We start from the raw sequence: 17,670 nt of genomic DNA, 5'->3' as shown, positions 1-17,670 counted from the left end.
AGACTGGTAAAAGATCTCCAATATCCTGCTGCACGCATTGAAGGATCTCAGCTTCCTTAGAAAATAGAAGCTGGTCATCCCCTTCTTGTAAACAGCCTTGGTGTTGGTTTTCCAGTCAAGTCTGTTCTCCAGGTGAACACCCAAGTATTTGTACTCCTCCACCACTGCAACTTCTCCCAGAATTTATACAGGACACATCACAGTCCTTTTCCTCCTAAACTCAATCACCATCTCCCTGGTTTTGGCCACATTAAGGAGGAGGTGATTCCTCCCGCACCCACAAACTTATCCACCAATCCTCTGTACACCAACTCCTGCCTACCTCTGATACACCCAACCACCACAGAGTCATCAGAGAACTTCTGCAAGTTACAAAGTTCTGATTTGTACTGAAAGTCTGAGGTGTACAGTGTGAACAGAAACAGCGACAGGACAGTCCCTTGCACTTATCACCTTCTCAGACAGAGAACTACCCAGCTGTACAAACTGGGGTATATCTGTTGGGTAGACAGTAATCCAGGAGATAGTGGATTTGTCTACGCCCATCCTTTGCAGCTTCTCACTCAGAAGAGGTGGCTGGATTGTATTGAAGACAATAGAGAAATTAAAAAATGTGATTCTCACAATGCCACCAGCATCATCCAAGTGGGAGTGAGCTCTCCGAAACAGGTAGATGATGGCATCATCCACTCCCACATGAGGTTGGTAGTCAATGAAGATCTCAACTGCGGTCAGGACCAGCTTCTCCAGCACCTTCATCATGTGAGATATGAGAGCAATTGGTCTGCAGTCATTAAGTTCAGATGGAATTGTCTTCTTGTGTACAGGAACCAAGCAGGAAATCTTCCATTGCCCCAGTATCTTTTTCTGATTCAGACTCGCATTGTAAAGGTGCTGCAAAATACCAGACAGCTGGCTCGCACAGGCCTTCAGTACCTTGGGGCGAATACTGTCTGGTCCAGCAGCCTTGCCTTGATGTAGTTTCTCCAGCTGTCTCTTAACTTGACCTGCAGTCATAGTCAGGCACGGGAGGGTGGTCATCCCCATGGAGACAGGATACTCCAAAGTTGGGGAGGGTGTTTTGAACACAAGCACTCACCAGAAGAGAGGGAGAGGTGGAGTGAGAAGGCTTCAGGGGCAGGGACGGTGTGTGGTTTGAGCAAGTGGGGTAGGGGACAGCACGAGGTCCCATGCTGAACCTGTTGAAAAACAATTTCAATTTGTTAGCCTTATCCAGGCAGCCCTTGATCTTCCTTTCCTTAACCTTGAAGCCAGTGATCTGCTTCATGCCCAACCACACACCTTATTCTGCTGGAGCTTGTGCTCCAGCTTCCTCTTGTGGGATTCTTTGTACTCACTCAGCTTTACCCTCAGTTAACTCTGTACTCGCCTCAGTACTTGTCTACCTCCAGACCTTTCTTCCTCATATTCAAAAGTTATTTCAGGTCCCTGGTGATCCAGGATTTGTTGTTGGGGAAGCAGTGTACAGTCCTGGCTGGCAAGATGGTGTTCTCACAGAATTTGATACAGTCTATTATACAATCAGTCATTTTGTTAATGTCCTCCCCGTGTGGCTCACATAACAGACCCCAGTTCATCCTCTCAAAGTATTCCTGCAGTGCCTCATTAGCATCCTGAGCCCACCTCCTTACAATCCTTGTTGGTGCAGGCTGCTACTGGACAAGAGGCACGTACCCGGGTGTTAGCAGGATCAGGTTGTGATCAGATTTGCCAAATGGGGGAAGGGCAGCCGCACCGTGTGTGTCCTTTACGTTCGCATACAGAAGGTCCCGTGTGGGGCAGCTGACATATTTGTAAAAAGTTGGTACGTTGCCTCTAGAGAAGCATGATTAAAACTCCCAGTAACAGCCACAAAAGCATTGGGATATTGAGTTTGTATTCTAGCGATGGTCAAAAGAATAGTGTTGCATGCTACATTCGCATTCGCGAATGGTTGAATGTAAACAACAGCTAAAACGCCATTAGGTCCCAAACAGACAAAGGGAATCCTGGCTATTTTCTCAATTAGTTTTTGTTCTTTAAGTGTTGTCCCAAATAAGCAGCTGACCTGATTAACCAGTGGCCCAATTAACCGGAATTCACTGTATATTGGTGAAGGCAATGTGATTGTTGTAACCAATGTGGACTTCAGTAAGGCCTTTGACAAAGTGCCACATTGCAAACATGTCCATAAGGATTGAACGCATATGATACATGGAGATTTGGGGAAATTGGATCCCAAATTAGCTTGGGAAATGATTGCTGTCACCCTCACTACCTATTATTGTGGAGGTATTAGTAATAATCTTTCAAAAATCATTGGACTCTGGCTTGGTGCCAGAGGACTGGAAAATTGCAAATGTCACTCCACTATTTAAGAAAGGAGGAAGGCAGTAGAAAGGAAATTATATTCCAGTTAGCCTGACCTCAGTGGTTGGGAAGATATTGGAGTCAGTTGTTAAGGATGAGATTATAGAGTACTTGATGACACAGGACAAGATAGGACAAAGTCAGCATGGTCTCCTTAAGGGAAAATCTTGCCTGACGAACCTGTTGGAATTCTTTGAGGAGATTACATGTAGGATAGATAAAGGGGATGCTTGGACTTTCAGAAGGCCATTGACAAGGTGCCACACATGAGGCTGCTTACCAAGTTAAGTACCCAAGGTTACAGGAAGTTACTGGCATCAGATCATTGGCTGATTGGTAGGAGGCAGCGAGTGGGAATAAAAGGATCCTTTTCTGGTTGGCTGCCAGTGACTAGTGGTCCGCAGGGGTCGGTGTTGGGACTGCTCCTTTTTATGGTGTATATAAATGATTTAGATGATGGAATAGATATCTTTGTTGCCAAGTTTTCAGATGATACGAAGATTGGTGGCAAGGCAGGTAGCGTTGAGGAAACAGGTAGGCAGCAGAAGGACTTAGACAGATTCGGAGAATTGGCAAGAGAGTGCCGAATTAAATACCGTGTTGAAAAATGCATGGTCATGCACTTTGGTAGTAGAAATAAAGGTGCAGGCTATTTTCTAAATGGGGAGAAAACCCAAAATTCTGAGATGCAACGGGACTTGGGAATCCTTGTGCAGAACACCCTAAAGGTTAACTTGCAGGTTGAACCGCAGTAAGAAAGGCAAATGCAATATTAGCATTCATTTCAAGAGATCTAGAATACAAAGGCAGGGATGTGATGCTGAGACTTTATAAGGCACTGGTGAGGCCTCACGTTGAGTATTGTGAATAGTTCTGGCTCCTCATCTTAGAAGAGATGTGTTGGCATTGGAGAGGGTTCAGAGGAGTTCACAAGTATGATTCTGGGAATGAAAGGGTTATCATACAATAAACGTTTGATGGCTCTGGATCCATACTCGCTGGAATTTAGAATGATGGTATGGGGGGGGGGTTCTCACTGAAATCTTTTGAATATTGAAAGGCTTAGACAGCGTAGATATGGAAAGGCTGTTTCCCATGGTGGGGGAATCTCAGACAAGGAGGCACAGCTTTAGGATAGAGGGGTGTCCACCTTAAACAGAGATGCAGAGAAATTTGTTTAGCCATAGGGTGGTGAATTTATTACCAGAGGCAGCTGTGGAGGGCAGATCTTTGGTTATATTTGAGGCAGAGCTTGATAGGTTCTTGATTAGACACAGACAGCATCAAAAGCTAGGGAGTGGGGCTGAGGAGGGGAAAAAAGAATCAGCCATGATTGAATGGTGGAGCAGACTTGATGGCCCAAATGGCCTAATTCTGCTCCTATGTCTTATGGTCTTCTTGTCTTATGTACATGAATGATTTGGAAATTAATGTGGGAGATACAATTTGTAAGTTTGCAGATGTCAAAAAAATGGTGATGTTGGTAGGAGATTACAAGATTGTCCTGATCAATTGGTAGAACAATGGCATATGGAAGTTTATCATTGTGAGCTGATTTGCTTTGGGAATACTGAAAAGGGTGGGGTTTGTGTTTGCTGGAGTTTAGAAATATGAGGGGAGATCTTATTGAAACCTATTGAATATTGAAAGGCCTAGATAGCAAGGATGTGGAGAGGATGATGTTTCATATCGTGGTTGAGTCTAGGACTGGAGTGCACAGTTTTAGAATGAAGGGATGTCCATTTACAGCAGAGATGAGGAATTTCTTGAGCCAGAGTGTGTTGAATCTGTGGAATTTATTACTATGGATGGCTGTGGAGGCTAAGTAATTCATTATATGTAAAGCAGAAGTTGATGGGTTCTTGATTAGTCAGAGCATCAAAAATTACAGGGAGCAGGCAGGCGACCTACTCATACTGGTCAGTGAGGCATTGAAAAGCAGCGCTTCACAGGAGTTTCGGCATTTGAACAGTGGCCAGTTGGATATTAGCAAGAGCAAATAAAAGTAAGGTGGGGCAAGCAAACCTCCCTTTGTGTGGACAGTGTTTGAGTGGGGTTTTGAGGCTTTAGCTCTTTGAGGCTTCAGTGAGGAGAGGCTTGAGTGAGAGGAGACGAGAAGCTGTAGGTAGCACAAACACGAGGAATTCTGCAGATGCTGGAAATTCAAGCAACACACATCAAAGTTGCTGGTGAACGCTGCAAGCCAGGCAGCATCTCCAGGAAGAGGTACAGTCGACGTTTCGAGGGTTCCCCTGGTCCTCACCTACCACCCCACCAGCCTCCGGGTCCAACATATTATTCTCCGTAACTTCCGCCACCTCCAACGGGATCCCGCCATTAAGCACATCTTTCCCTCCCCCCATCCCGCTTTCCGCAGGGATCGCTCCCTATGTGACTCCCTTGTCCATTCGTTCCCCCCCCCCATCCCTCCCCACTGATCTCCCTCATGGCACTTATCCTTGTAAGCGGAACAAGTGCTACACATGCCCTTACACTTCCTCCCTTACCACCATTCAGGGCCCCAGACAGTCCTTCCAGGTGAGGCGACACTTCACCTGTGAGTCGGCTGGGGTGATATACTGCGTCCAGTCCTCCCGATGTGGTTTTCTATATATTGGCGAGACCCGATGCAGACTGGGAGATTGTTTTGCTGAACACCTACGCTCTGTCCGCCAGAGAAAGCAGGATCTCCCAGTGGCCACACATTTTAATTCCACATCCCATTCCCATTCTGATATGTCTATCCACGGCCTCCTCTACTGTAAAGATGAAGCCACACTCAGGTTGGAGGAACCACACCTTATATTCCGTCTGAGTAGCCTCCAACCTGATGGCATGAACATTGACTTCTCTAACTTCTGCTAATGGCCCACCGTTATCTATTTATATACACACATTCTTTCTCTCTCTCTCCTTTTTCTCCCTCCATCCCTCTGACTATACCCCTTGCCCATCCTCTGGGTTTTCCCCCCTCCCCCTTTTTCTTCTCCTTGGGCCTCCTGTCCCATGATCCTCTCATATCCCCTTTGCCAATCACCTGTCCAGCTCTTGGCTCCATCCCTCCCCCTCCTGTCTTCTCCTATCATTTTGGATCTCCCCCTCCCCCTCCCATTTTCAAATCTCTTACTAGCTCTTCCTTCAGTTAGTCCTGACGAAGGGTTTCAGCCTGAAACGTCGACTGCAGCTCTTGCTAGAGATGCTGCCTGGCCTGCTGCATTCACCAGCAACTTTGATGTGTGTTGCGTAAGCTGTAGGTAGCTTTTTTTCCGATTTATTTATTGTTTCTTTCTTTATAATTGCACAGTTAGAACAGTAGAGATGCCGGACAGGATAGTTCAGTGCCTCTCTTGTGGAGTCTAGGAAGGCAGGGAGATCTCCAGTGTCTCTGATGACTTCACCTGCAAAAAATGCATCCAGCTGCACCTTCTAACACTCAGTGTTAAGGAATTGGAGCTGGACCTGGATCATTCAGGAGGCTGAGTGAGTGTTAGGCAGGACAAATAGAGAGGTAGTTACACCCAAGGTGCATGACACAGGAAACTGGTTGACAGGAGGGTGAAAGGAATTAAGCAGCCAGTGCAGAGTACCCTTGTGGCCACCCCACTCATTGCAGGTAGACAGCTTTGGATGCCGCTGAGGATTGGTGGTGGGTGGGAATGACCTAGCAAAGGAAAGCCTTAGTGGTCAGATCTCTGGCACCGAGTCAAGCTCTGTGGCTCTGAAGGGAAGCAGGGAGAAAAGGTGAGCTGCGGTGATAGGGGATTCATTAGTTAGAGGACTGGAAAGGATGTTCTGTGGATGAGAATGAGTTTCCGGGATGGTATGTTGCCTTCCGGCTGCCAGGGTCTGGGACATCTCAGATTGAGTCCTCAGCATTCTTAAGTGGGAGGATGAGTAGCCGGAAGCCGTGGTCCAGGAAGAGGAACGAGGTTCTGCAAAGTGAGTTCAGGGAGTTGGGTGCTAAGTTAAAGGACAGGACCTCCAGGGTTGTGCCACGTGCTAGTAGGGCCAGATATAGGAAGATCATACAGTTTAACGTGTGGTTAAAGAGTTGGTGTAAGAGTGAGGGCTTCAGATTCTTGAATTATGGGCTCTCTTCTAGGGAAGGTGGGGCCTGTACAGAAGTGACAACTTGCACCTAAACTGGAAGGAGACTAATAATCTGGCGGGAAGGTTTGCTGGTACTGCATGGTGCGGGGTGGGGGGGGTGGGGGGTGGAGTGTGATTAAACTAGAGCTGCGGGGGGATGGGGGATGGGAAGCAGAGTGTCAGAAAAGATAGTGGAGTGGTTGTGGACACAGATGTTAATATCTCAGACAATGTCAGGAATCAAAAGGTTGAGCATGGTGGGACTAATGTTCTGAGTTATGTATATTTTAATGCAAGGTATTGAAGGAAAGACAGATGAGCTCAGGGCATGGATCAACACACGGAATAATGATATTGTAGCCACTAGTGAGACTTGGCTGAGGAGGGGTAGGATGGGCAGCTCAATATTCCAGGGTTCCGATGTTTTAGACGTGATAGAGTGGGAGGTGTTGAAGGGGCAGGATGGTGTTACTAGTTACAGAAAATATCATGGTAGTGCTCAGTTAGGACCGACTAGAGAATCCTTCTAGTGGGGCTTTATGGGTGGAACTGAGGAATAAGAAATGTATGTCCACATTAATGGGACTATATTGTAGACTACTCAACAGTCCATGGGATTTAGAGAAGCAAATTTGCAGAGAGATCACAAACTGTTGCAAGAACGTAAGGTTGTTTTAGTAGGTGATTTAACTTTCCACATATTGACTGGGACTCCCATATTGTAAAAGCACTTGATGGGACAGAGTTTGTCAAATGTGTTCAGGAGAGATTCTGTAATTAGTAGATATAAGTCCCAATGAAAGAGTATGCAATACTTGATTTCCTACTGGGGAATAAGACAGGGCAAGTGACAACATTTTGTGTAGGGGAACACTTTGTATCTCATGATCACGATGCCATTAGTTTCAAGATAATTATGGAAAAGGATAGGTCTGCTCCTTGGGTTGAGATTTTAAATTAGAGCAAGGCTAATTTTGATGGTATTAGAAAGGATCTGGCAAATATGGATTGGGATAGGCTGTTCTCTGGCAAAGGTGTAAGTGGGAGGCCTTCAAAAGTGAAATTTTGAGAGCACAAAGCTTGTATGTGCCTTTCAGAATAAAAGCCAAAGACAACAGGTTTAGGGAATTTTGGTTTTCAAGAAATATTGACGCTCTGGTTAAGAAACAGAAGAAAGTGCATAGCAGGTATTGACAGGTAAGAACAAAGAGGTACTTGAGGAGCATAAGAAATAAGGAACCACTTAAGAAAGAAATCAAGAGGGCATGAGGTTGCCTAGCAGACAAGGTGCAGGAGAATCCTAAGGGCTTCTACAGATACGTTAAGAGTAAAAGGATTGCAAGGGCCAAAATGGTCCTCTGGAAGATCAAAATGATAATCCATGCATGGAGCCAAAGAAATGGAGGAAATCTTAAATGGATTATTTGTATTTACTCAGGACACAAACACAGAATTTATAGACATGAAGCATAGCAGCAGCGATGTCATGGACCCTATTCAGATTACAGAAAAGGAAGTGTTGGGTACCTTGAGGCAAATTAGGGTGGAAAAATCCCCAGAACCTGATAGGGTGTTCTCTTGGACCTTGTGGGAGGCAAGTGTAGAAATTGCAGCAGTCCTAGTAGAGATATTTAAATAATCTTTACCAACAGAGGAGGTACTGAGGATTGGAGGATAGCTAGTGTTGTTCCATTGTTTAAGAAAGGCTCTAAGTATAATCCAGGAAATTATAGGCCAGTGAGGCTGACAACAGTATTGGGAAAGTTATTGGATATATCAGTATTTGGATAAACAGGGACTGATTAGGGATAGTCAGCATGGCTTTGCGCATGGTAAGTCATGCCTAACCAATTTTTTAGAGTTTTTCGAGGAAGTTACCAGAAAAGTTAATGAAAGTAAGGCAGCGAATGGTAGCTAAATGGACTTCAGCTAGGCTTTTGATAAGGTTCCGCATAGGAGGTTGGTCAAGAAGGTTCTGTTGCTTTGGCATTCTAGGTGAGGTGGTCAATACGATTAGACATTGGCTTTGTGGGAGAAGCCAGAGAGTGATAGTAGATGGTTGCCTCTCTGACTGGAGACCTGTGACTAGTGGAGTGCCACAGGGATGGTGCAGGACCATTGTTTGTCATCTATATCAACGGTCTAGATGATAATGTGGTTAATTGGGTAAATTTCTGGATGACATTAAAATTGGTGGTGTAGTGGACAGCGAGAAAGACTATCAAAGTTTGCAGCAGGATCTGGACCTGTTGGAAAATGTGCTGAGAAATGTCAGCTGGAATTTAATGCAGACAAGTGTGAGGTGTTGCATTTTGGGAGGACCAAGCAGGGTAGGTCTTACACAGTAGGCATACTAATCTTTGCTAGGGTAGGGCACTGAGGAGTGCAGTAGAAAAAAGGGATCTGGGAATACAGGTCCATAATTTATTGAAAGTGGTGTCACAGATAGATAGGGTTGTAAAGAAAGCTTTTGGCACATTGGTCTTCTTAAATCAATGTATTGAATACAGGAGTTGAGATGTTATGTTGATGTTGTATAAGACATTGGTGAGGCCTAATCTGGAATATTGTGTGTAATTTTGATCACCTATCTACAATAAATATGTATATAAGATTGAAAGAGTGCAGAGAAAAATTACAATAACGTTGCTGGGATAGGAGGACCAGGGTTAGAAGGAAAGATTGAATAGGTTTGAACTGTATTCCCTAGAATGAAGCAGATTGGACGGAGATTTGATAGAGGCATACAAAATTATGAAGGACATAGATAGGGTAAATGAAAGCAGTCCTTTTCCACTGAGGTTGGGTGAGACTAAAACTGGAAGTGATGGGTTAAGGGTGAAAGGGGACCATGAGGGGAAACTTCTTCACTCAGAGGGTAGTATGAGTGTAGAATAAGCTACCAGAGCAAGTGATAGATGTGATTTTGATTTCAATATTTAAGAGAAGTTTGGATAGGTACATGTATGTGAGGGGTATGGAGGGCTATGGTGTGGGTGCAGGTCGATAGTACTAGGCAGTTTAAATGGCTCGGCACAGACTAGATGGGCTGAAGGACTGATTTCTATAGTTTTCTGTGTCTCTATGACTTATGAGGTTGAGAGAGATAATAAATCAGCTATGATGTAATGGTGCAGCAGACTTGATGGACTGAATAGCCTAATTATGCTCCTGTGTCTTATAGTCTTACACGAGAAATGCTGGAGGGCTTAGGGAATATTGATTATATTAGAATATTGGAGAGGGTACAGAGAAGATTCACCAGCAAGTTGCCTGGGATGGAGTGTTTAAGTTATGAGGAGTGAGTGGACAGGCTAGGCACGTTTCGCTTGGAATGGAGGAGGTGAGAGTTCAAAATTATGAAGGGCATAGATACAAAAGATAATAGGATGTTCTTCCTTACAGAATACATGTCTAAAACCAGAGGGCAGAAGTTTAGGGACGGGGGTAAGAGGTAAGAAGGTGTTTGGGATTTTGAACATAGGGCCTGAGTGGCTGATAGAAGCATGCACTCTCACAACATTTAGGACATATGTGGATGAGCACATAAATTGCCGGGATACAAAAGATTTTGGATCAAATACTGGTAATGGGATTAGTGTTGATAGATACTTGATGGTTGGCATGAACATGGTGGGCTGAGGAGCCTGGTTTTGTACTATACGATTGTGATTAAATCAGCATACTAATCTTTGCCACTAAAATTATTGACATGTCATCCCTATTTTTAGCTCAACCCACTTGTTAAACAGCCATGGGGGAATATAATGAAACATGCTTCCATATTTCACCTATACTTTCATAATAAAATGATTGTTTCAAATCTAAATTTTGGACTTAATTTCTGCATGCAAAGTAAGCAGCCATGAAATAATGCACTCCCATTCCCATGGAGGATCAGTACTGACCAATGAATCAAGATTTCTGGAATATCCACCAAGGAAATATTAGAGTTTCAGCTATTCAAATGTTGTCTTAGGTGTTGCTATACTTTATACATACTCTTCTATCCAATGAGGTATGACATTTGCCAGACACGTGGTATGACCTCCCTAAAATATCTTCAGACTCAGTATGCTGACAAATGTAACTGGTACTGTGGTGACAGGTTACCCAGTGCTGCTTCCCACTATCTCATCAACGTCAAGGTTAACTCTGTAACAACCTCCGGACTGTTAGTTTCTCTTGTCCCAGGGGCCTGCAGGATTGCAGTGCTGCCCACCTTTCATCTCCAACTTCTACAGGGTAACTTCCACTACTAGATTTTCAGATCATATCATCCACTGGGCCAGTCAGAAGGTATTGTTTTATTCATTTAATGCAGAACTGATGTCTTTAATGATTTATAAAGGTCAATGTAGAATTGAAAGTAATTTGCTCTTTGAATTATAGTTCACATAGTGAATAACATTCATTAGGCCATAATGTTTCTGCTTAAGACTCAAGAATTAGACTCTTGTGCTGGAAATCTTATTTAAACTTTGCGATTGGATATTGTCTGGACTCGAACTCAGCACTTGTTAGAGGATATATTTTTATCTTGTTAAGCGACTAAAGCTCTTGTTGTTTTGCGTTCTGTCACACATGCCTTAGATATCAGTGACATCATGGTTTTTATAGAAATATCTCATTTCCCAGTACATTTTGAGAGCCATGTCTAAAATTCAATGTATTTTTGTCACTATATCAGTATTTGAAACAATTTTAAGATGAATTAGATACTGCTTTGATTTTTGTGTAGTAAAATGATATCACAGACTATTATTAGATGAGTGCTTAGGATATTTGCTCACAGAATTTACATACACAACAGCTGCAGAAAGAGCTCTGTTGGAAAGGCAATGTTTCCTCTGCAGTTCTCTAGGATTTGAGTGTCAGTAACATGTGGTCAGCTCAGAGATCTATGCACTAGGAGCATTGACTAGGAGTCTATCTGCAGATTTTATGTCTTTAACCTGAGATGTCCTGATGATGTTGAGCTTCTTGGGTGTTGTTGGAGCTGTATGCAAGTGAAGAATATGCTTTTGTGCTTCCCAAATGTTCTTCGTAGATGGTGGAAAGGCTTTGGGGTATCAGGAGGTGAGTTTCCTACAACAGGATACCCAGGCTTTAAGCTGTTTCTGTAGCACAGTATTTCATGGCCATTCTTGTTCTGTTACCAGTAACCCCCATTTTTTCAAAAATGTTGTTAGTGGGGGATTTAAAAACAGTAATGTATACGAATATCACGAGGAACTGATTAAACTTTGTTAAAAATGATATAGCCTGTTTCCTGTGATCTGAATGTTGCTTGCCATTTACTAGCCCATATTTGAATGTTTGAGCTTTGTTTCTTGCTAGCATCAACTGCTTCATTTGTTAAACAGTTGTGAGTGGAATTGAACACAGTACAATCATCAGCAGTTCATTTTTGATATATTAGAAGAAAAATCAATGAACCAGCTAAAAACAGGCCAACAATACTGTTGCCATGAACTCTTGCAGTGATATTCTGGGGTTGGGATAATTAAATTTCAATAATGACAGTGATCTTCCTTTGTGAAAGGTGTGATTCTAACAAATGGTGTGATTTCTCTTTGAGGCCCTTTGACTCGATTTTTGCCAGTGAACCTTCATGCTACATTTCTCAAATGCTGACATGATATCAAAGATAGTTGCTCTCATTTCTAATCTAGAATTCCACTTGGTTCATATTAGGCTATGATGAGATTTGGAGTTATACTTGATATCCAAACTGGGCATCAATAAACAAGTTAGTGGAGAATAAATGCAGCTTGAAAGCACTGCTAATGATACTGTATAGTCCTTCAGTTTGTGAATGACTGAGAAATAACTGTTTTGGAGGTAGTTAGCTAAATTAGATTCATCAAGGTTTTTATGATAAGCACTTATCTGGTTAGTTTCCCACATTATAAGAAAATGTCCATAGCTCTCAGCCATTTCCTGAAATCAGATATAACAATGGTGTTCTTAGGTCAAGCAAAGTTGAACCATCCACATGACACTTCTGGCTGAATATGCTTTAGCCTAGTCTTTACCCCTTTCATGTTTCTTTTGGTGAAAATGGAGATGTTCTTAGAACAACCTACCCATGTCATCTATTTAATTGTTCGTCACTATTCACAACTGCAGAGGTTTGCAGAACTTTCATCTGACCCTGTGGGATATAATTCTGTGCAGCAGTTTCATCAAGTTAGGACCAGATTTTTATATATACCCTATGCTGCTCTTCTGCATTCTTCATCAAAGCAGCAATGATCTTTTGTTTGATATCAACACTAGAACAAGGAATTTGCTGGCTATAAGATTACAGAGTGCAATGGTGTATAGTTCTGATCAAGTTGAGCTGTAGGGTCATAGACTATGGAAATAGGCCCTTTGACCCATGAAATCCATGGGTCAACCCACCCATTCACACAAATCCTACGTTAGTCACACTTTTATTCTTATTTTCCATCGTCTCCCCTAAATTCCACCACTCACCAATACACCTAGAGGCAACTTGTAGTAGCTAATTAACTACATGTCCTTGGATGTGGGACAAAATTGGAGCACTCTAATGAAACCCACATGGTTTGAAAGAGAAAATGCACATTCCACACTGCAACCTGGGTGAAGTCAGGACTCTGGTACTGTGAGGCAGTGGCTCTATTAGCTGTACCAGAGTGTTGCCCATTTGAAGTGTGAGTGACTGCACCTAAAACATATTGCAAATGCTGCATGATTAAATTTCTTCTTTAAAAACTTGAAAGCAACTGACCAAAAAATGAAATTTATGCAAATCAGTATGATACCTGAAGCAAGGCTATTTAGACGCATTACTTGGGAAATGACAGTGAATGCTGTAAAAGAATGAGTGTATAATCCCTTGCTTCCAATGTTTAATAAAGACTCAGAACGGGAATCTACACAGCAACATGGATGTCAGTTCAAATATGTTGCTTTAGTACCTGTTTATTTTCTGTCCCAAGTTCTGAATAGGTAAGGAGTGAAGTTCTTTGTTTTCTTTCCCCATCTTACCATTGCAGCGACATAAAATCACAAAGAACTTTTGCTAGCCGAGGATTGCCCCCAGTTTTAGCTCCAAGCAATTTATTTTTATCAGGTGATTTTGAGGTGTTGGTTTTACCTTATGCTGAATTTGTTGAGCCTTAAAATGGCAATAAAACTATACAGCTTCATCATTTCACAGCCTGGGCATTTTTAATAGCTTGGACATATGTACAGCTGATCACACAATTTGACTGGCAGATAATGTTATTTACTTACTAGGAGCCACTACTGAAGAACTGTTGCTTACACACAGCAATATAGAAATCGCCTGCTCACCCCTGAATTTGAGAAAAAGATAGATGATTTGATGTCATAAGAGACCTGGTACTAGTGAGCAGAAAGAACCTGGTGCAGACAGTACCCAGGAAATAGCTTAAATGGGCAAGGACCTGCTCAGGGCAGAGTTGAAGATTCCATGAGCTCACCATGCCTGCCTTACACATACAGTTATATCATAATGTACACCTGAAGGGCTTATAAGAATTTAACACCTGATTCACTATTTTAGATGTGATTGCTTAACTCAATTACAGCAACAATCATGCAGCTTGCAAAGTGAGTCTGTGGCCTCCATATAGATAGGCCTGAATTCTGCTGTATTTGCAAGGATGACAAGAACAGACAAAATTTTAAGTGACTTAAATGATTGAGTTTAATTCTTCATCACTCAGAAATTTGACAGTCTGCTGTTGAAATAGTTGCATTTGCTATCATTAGGAAATGTTAACTATCTCCATGATTATGGTAAGGATTGCATTCACATTGTCTTTTGCAACCTGCTCTCTGTGTGTGTGTTCTCTACTGAGGTTTTGCTTGCGATATTTCAGTGAAATTCATAGCAAGACTGCTTAGTTAGATTCCACCTCACCTCAAGTTAATCCATGAATGCACCATTAGGTTAATGCTAAAGAAATCCAAAAAGAAGACTGGTACGTATGTATCAAGGACCCCCCCCTCATATTCCTTTATAAAAATATCACAGATTTAAAGAGTTTTTGGTTCACTTAGCAAGATTCAGTTATTCAGACAGAAGCCGAACGTGTAACTTGGATTTTTCTTATTCACGATAGAATGCAAGAAGATAACTGTGAAGCCTCCACATCAATAACTCAGCTTCTGAGGGAGAGCTATTTAGCTGAAGTCCGAATACAACAAGAGCATGGAGAGAAAAGCCGATTGGAAGGTATCTCACAACATTTTCATTATGGCAGTAAATCTGGGGGTTCCCAGGATTTAGATGGTCAGGACGAATCCCCTGACTTGTCTGCATTTTTGAGCCAGGAAGAATTAGACAAAAGTGTAAACTTGGCTCAGCAAGCTATTGCCTTGTGCTCACATGAAGTAAACAAAGATGAAAAGCAGATCAATTTAAACTGCCCCAACAAAGATTTGTCTGACATTTGTAAACCACCTGGGAACAAAAAGGTTTTAGAATCTACAAGTTCCTCAACTGTCCCAGAGAAATCAAATGACATATCGTATGAGCACGGAAATTTCATCAGAAGCCCCAGCAGCTCAGAAGAAAATTACGAACAATTAAGAAAGCAACCAAAGAGTACGTCTTACTGCAGTGAAACAGAGAGTAAAAAAGATTACTTAAGTAAAGCTGCAGATTTCATTGAGGAGTTATCTTCACTCTTTAAAACGAATAGTTCAAAACGAATTAAACCTAGAGCCTGTAAAAGCTCTCGAAGCAGGGCACAGGCAAAGTCTCGTTCACAAAGTCAACATTCAAACTGGTCTGTTGATGAGAGAGAGAGGGCACACGTTCCATTTTCGACACAGGTGTATGGTGAAAATAATCCAAAGGAAGAATCTGAAGAAACAGAAGAGGCTCTAGTTTCATCTGCATCTGTTGAAAATATAACAATAAAAGCCAAAAACAATGAGGTTCAGTCAAAGCCTTTATCTGTTGAAGATACTAAAGGAGATCCACCGCGATTCACTCAGCGACTGAAGAGCAGAGAGGCAGCAGAGGGAAGCAGAGTCCAACTTGAATGCATTGTGACTGGATTACCAAAACCAGAAGTGAGGTAACTGTCCCATATTTTTGTCTTTTTAAAGCTTGCAGTTTGTCAAAAGGTTCCAGTGTGCTCTGTGAATAATTTTATGACCATAAAATTAAATGCTCATGAATTTGAATTTCTGAGCTTAATTCCAGCCTGAGTTGCAGCTTGAGAGCTTGTGCAAGCTGTTTAAGAAGTGAGTCTGTTCTATACATATAGAATTATGTTGGAACCTACTCATGAACTTTATAAAGTAGTTTATTTTATGAAGTCTATTGCACCTAGAGAGAGATGTTGGATAGAACATATGTGATATTGCTGGGGTTAGATACTAATATTTATGGATCCTCATGTGCCATAAGTTTGTGTGACTCTCTGAAATCAGAATGGTTTATGATTTGAAGGAGAACCTGCAAGTGGTAGTGTTCCCAATCACTTAATACCAACCTCTTTCTTGGTGAGAGAATTGTAGGTTTATGAGGTGGGCATCAATGTAGTTTATGGAAGTAGCTGCAGTGCACTTTAATGGGTAAGACAAACTGCTGCTGTGGTACATTGATGGTAAGGGACTGAATGGTTAGGATGATAGGTGGAACACCAATCAAGTGGTTGGCTTTGTCTCAGATGATATGTTCATTGCAGCTGCAATCATCCAGACATTTGGAGAGTATTCTATCATACTGTTGATTAGTGCCTTATAAATGTCGCAAAAGCTTTGATGAGTCAGGAGGTAGGTTTTCAATAGGAAATCCAAATTCTTAACTGCTGATTCTTGTGGTCACAATATTTATGTGGTTTATTCAGTTGCATTTCTGGCCAATTTTGGAAGACTTAGTGATGATAATGCCACTGATTAACAAAGATGTGTCCTTAGACTTTTTCTTATTGGTGATGGTCATTATTTATCACTTATGTAAATTTAACATAATTTATCAGGCATTAATTTCATGTTGTCTGGATATTGCTGAATTCATTGTCCTTCTGGCTACTATTTCCTTTATTCTGCCATCATCATCAAATGAGATGCATAATCCTAGTTTAAAAAATGTGTGGGTGAGAACATACTGTACCTCTGTTATGTGCTCTCTCTGCATTCTATAATAAACAAACCCGGTTCATCCAATCTTTCCTCACAACTGAAACATTCATTCCAGGCAACATCCTGGTGAATCTTTCCTTCAACTACTCCAGTGCAATCATATTCTTCCTATAGTGTTCCAACCAGAACTATGAACAATATTCCATTTGTGGCCAACCAGCGTTTTGGAAAGCTGTACCAAGACCTTTCTCCTCTTGTACTCTATGCCCAGGTTAGCAGACATCCCACCTCTCCCAGAACTTCTGGGAGTCTCCCACATATTAATAGTGCCTCCCTGATGCCTGCAAATTATATACAATATCACGGAAATCAATTCTTTTGAGAGTGAGAGCAAAGCAAGAGAGAGCGCGAGAGCGCCCATGAGAGAGATTGCGCGCGCGAGAGAGAGAGCGAGACAGAAAGCAAGCGAGAGCGAAAGCAAGCGAGAGAGGGAGAGAGAGCGAGCGAGAGAGAAAGCAAGCTAGAGCGCACGAGCAACCACGAGAGAGAGAGCGCGCCATTTCAGAGTGTTCGAAAAAAATATATAAAATGTACATCACCCCAGACTACACTAAAGTGTACCCCAGCCTAATAGGGGTCAAAATAATGACAGTGTTGCTCGCTGCACTGTTTGCAACAATGACTTTTCTATTGCCCATGGTGGGTTAAGACTGTAAAAGACATGTTGAGGTGAGTTTAACAGGTGTCATCCGTTTATTAGCATAGCTAACGTTATTTAAACTAGTTGGCCAGCTGCTAAGGAGCTACTCTATTGCAGACATCCCATCTCTCCCGGAAGTCTCCCACAAATTGATGGTGCTACCTCCCTGAAATGAGTTTTTGCAGGGTGGGATATCTGGGTTAGTGAAAGTAAGTATCCCGTATGACTTCTGTACCTGTGCTGCCATCTTCAAGGATTGATTATGTTTTGAATACATAATACAGTACTCTGGAAATTCCGAAGATTCACCACCTGTAAAGAAATTTCTTTTTACTTCAGTTCTAAAAGAACTATGCCTTTTAGTTTGAGACAGTGAATTTTAATTCTAACCTACTTAGCCAGGGCAGTCATTC

At 42.2% G+C, this 17,670-nt stretch overlaps 1 protein-coding gene across 6 annotated transcripts in view; it reads left to right on the top strand.

The window, feature by feature from the left end:
• The window catches only part of mypn (myopalladin), a 288,573-nt gene that overhangs the window by 41,395 nt on the left and 229,508 nt on the right, over window positions 1-17,670 (top strand). For 2 of the 6 annotated variants that reach the window (XM_063071520.1, XM_063071519.1), the window contains exons 1-2: window positions 11,284-11,538; window positions 14,583-15,545. The exons of 1 other annotated variant lie outside the window; for it this stretch is intronic. In XM_063071520.1, coding sequence (XP_062927590.1) covers window positions 11,510-11,538; window positions 14,583-15,545 — 992 coding nt within the window. In that variant the 5' untranslated portion in view covers window positions 11,284-11,509. Of the gene's footprint in view, window positions 1-10,556; window positions 10,759-11,283; window positions 11,539-14,582; window positions 15,546-17,670 lie in introns of those variants that run through there. 3 more of the 6 variants (XM_063071521.1, XM_063071522.1, XM_063071524.1) reach the window with 3 other exon arrangements.

Source organism: Mobula hypostoma, chromosome 19 (genome assembly GCF_963921235.1).
Source record: "Mobula hypostoma chromosome 19, sMobHyp1.1, whole genome shotgun sequence".
Lineage (NCBI taxonomy): Eukaryota > Metazoa > Chordata > Chondrichthyes > Myliobatiformes > Myliobatidae > Mobula > Mobula hypostoma.
This window is presented reverse-complemented; position numbering and strand designations above follow the sequence as displayed.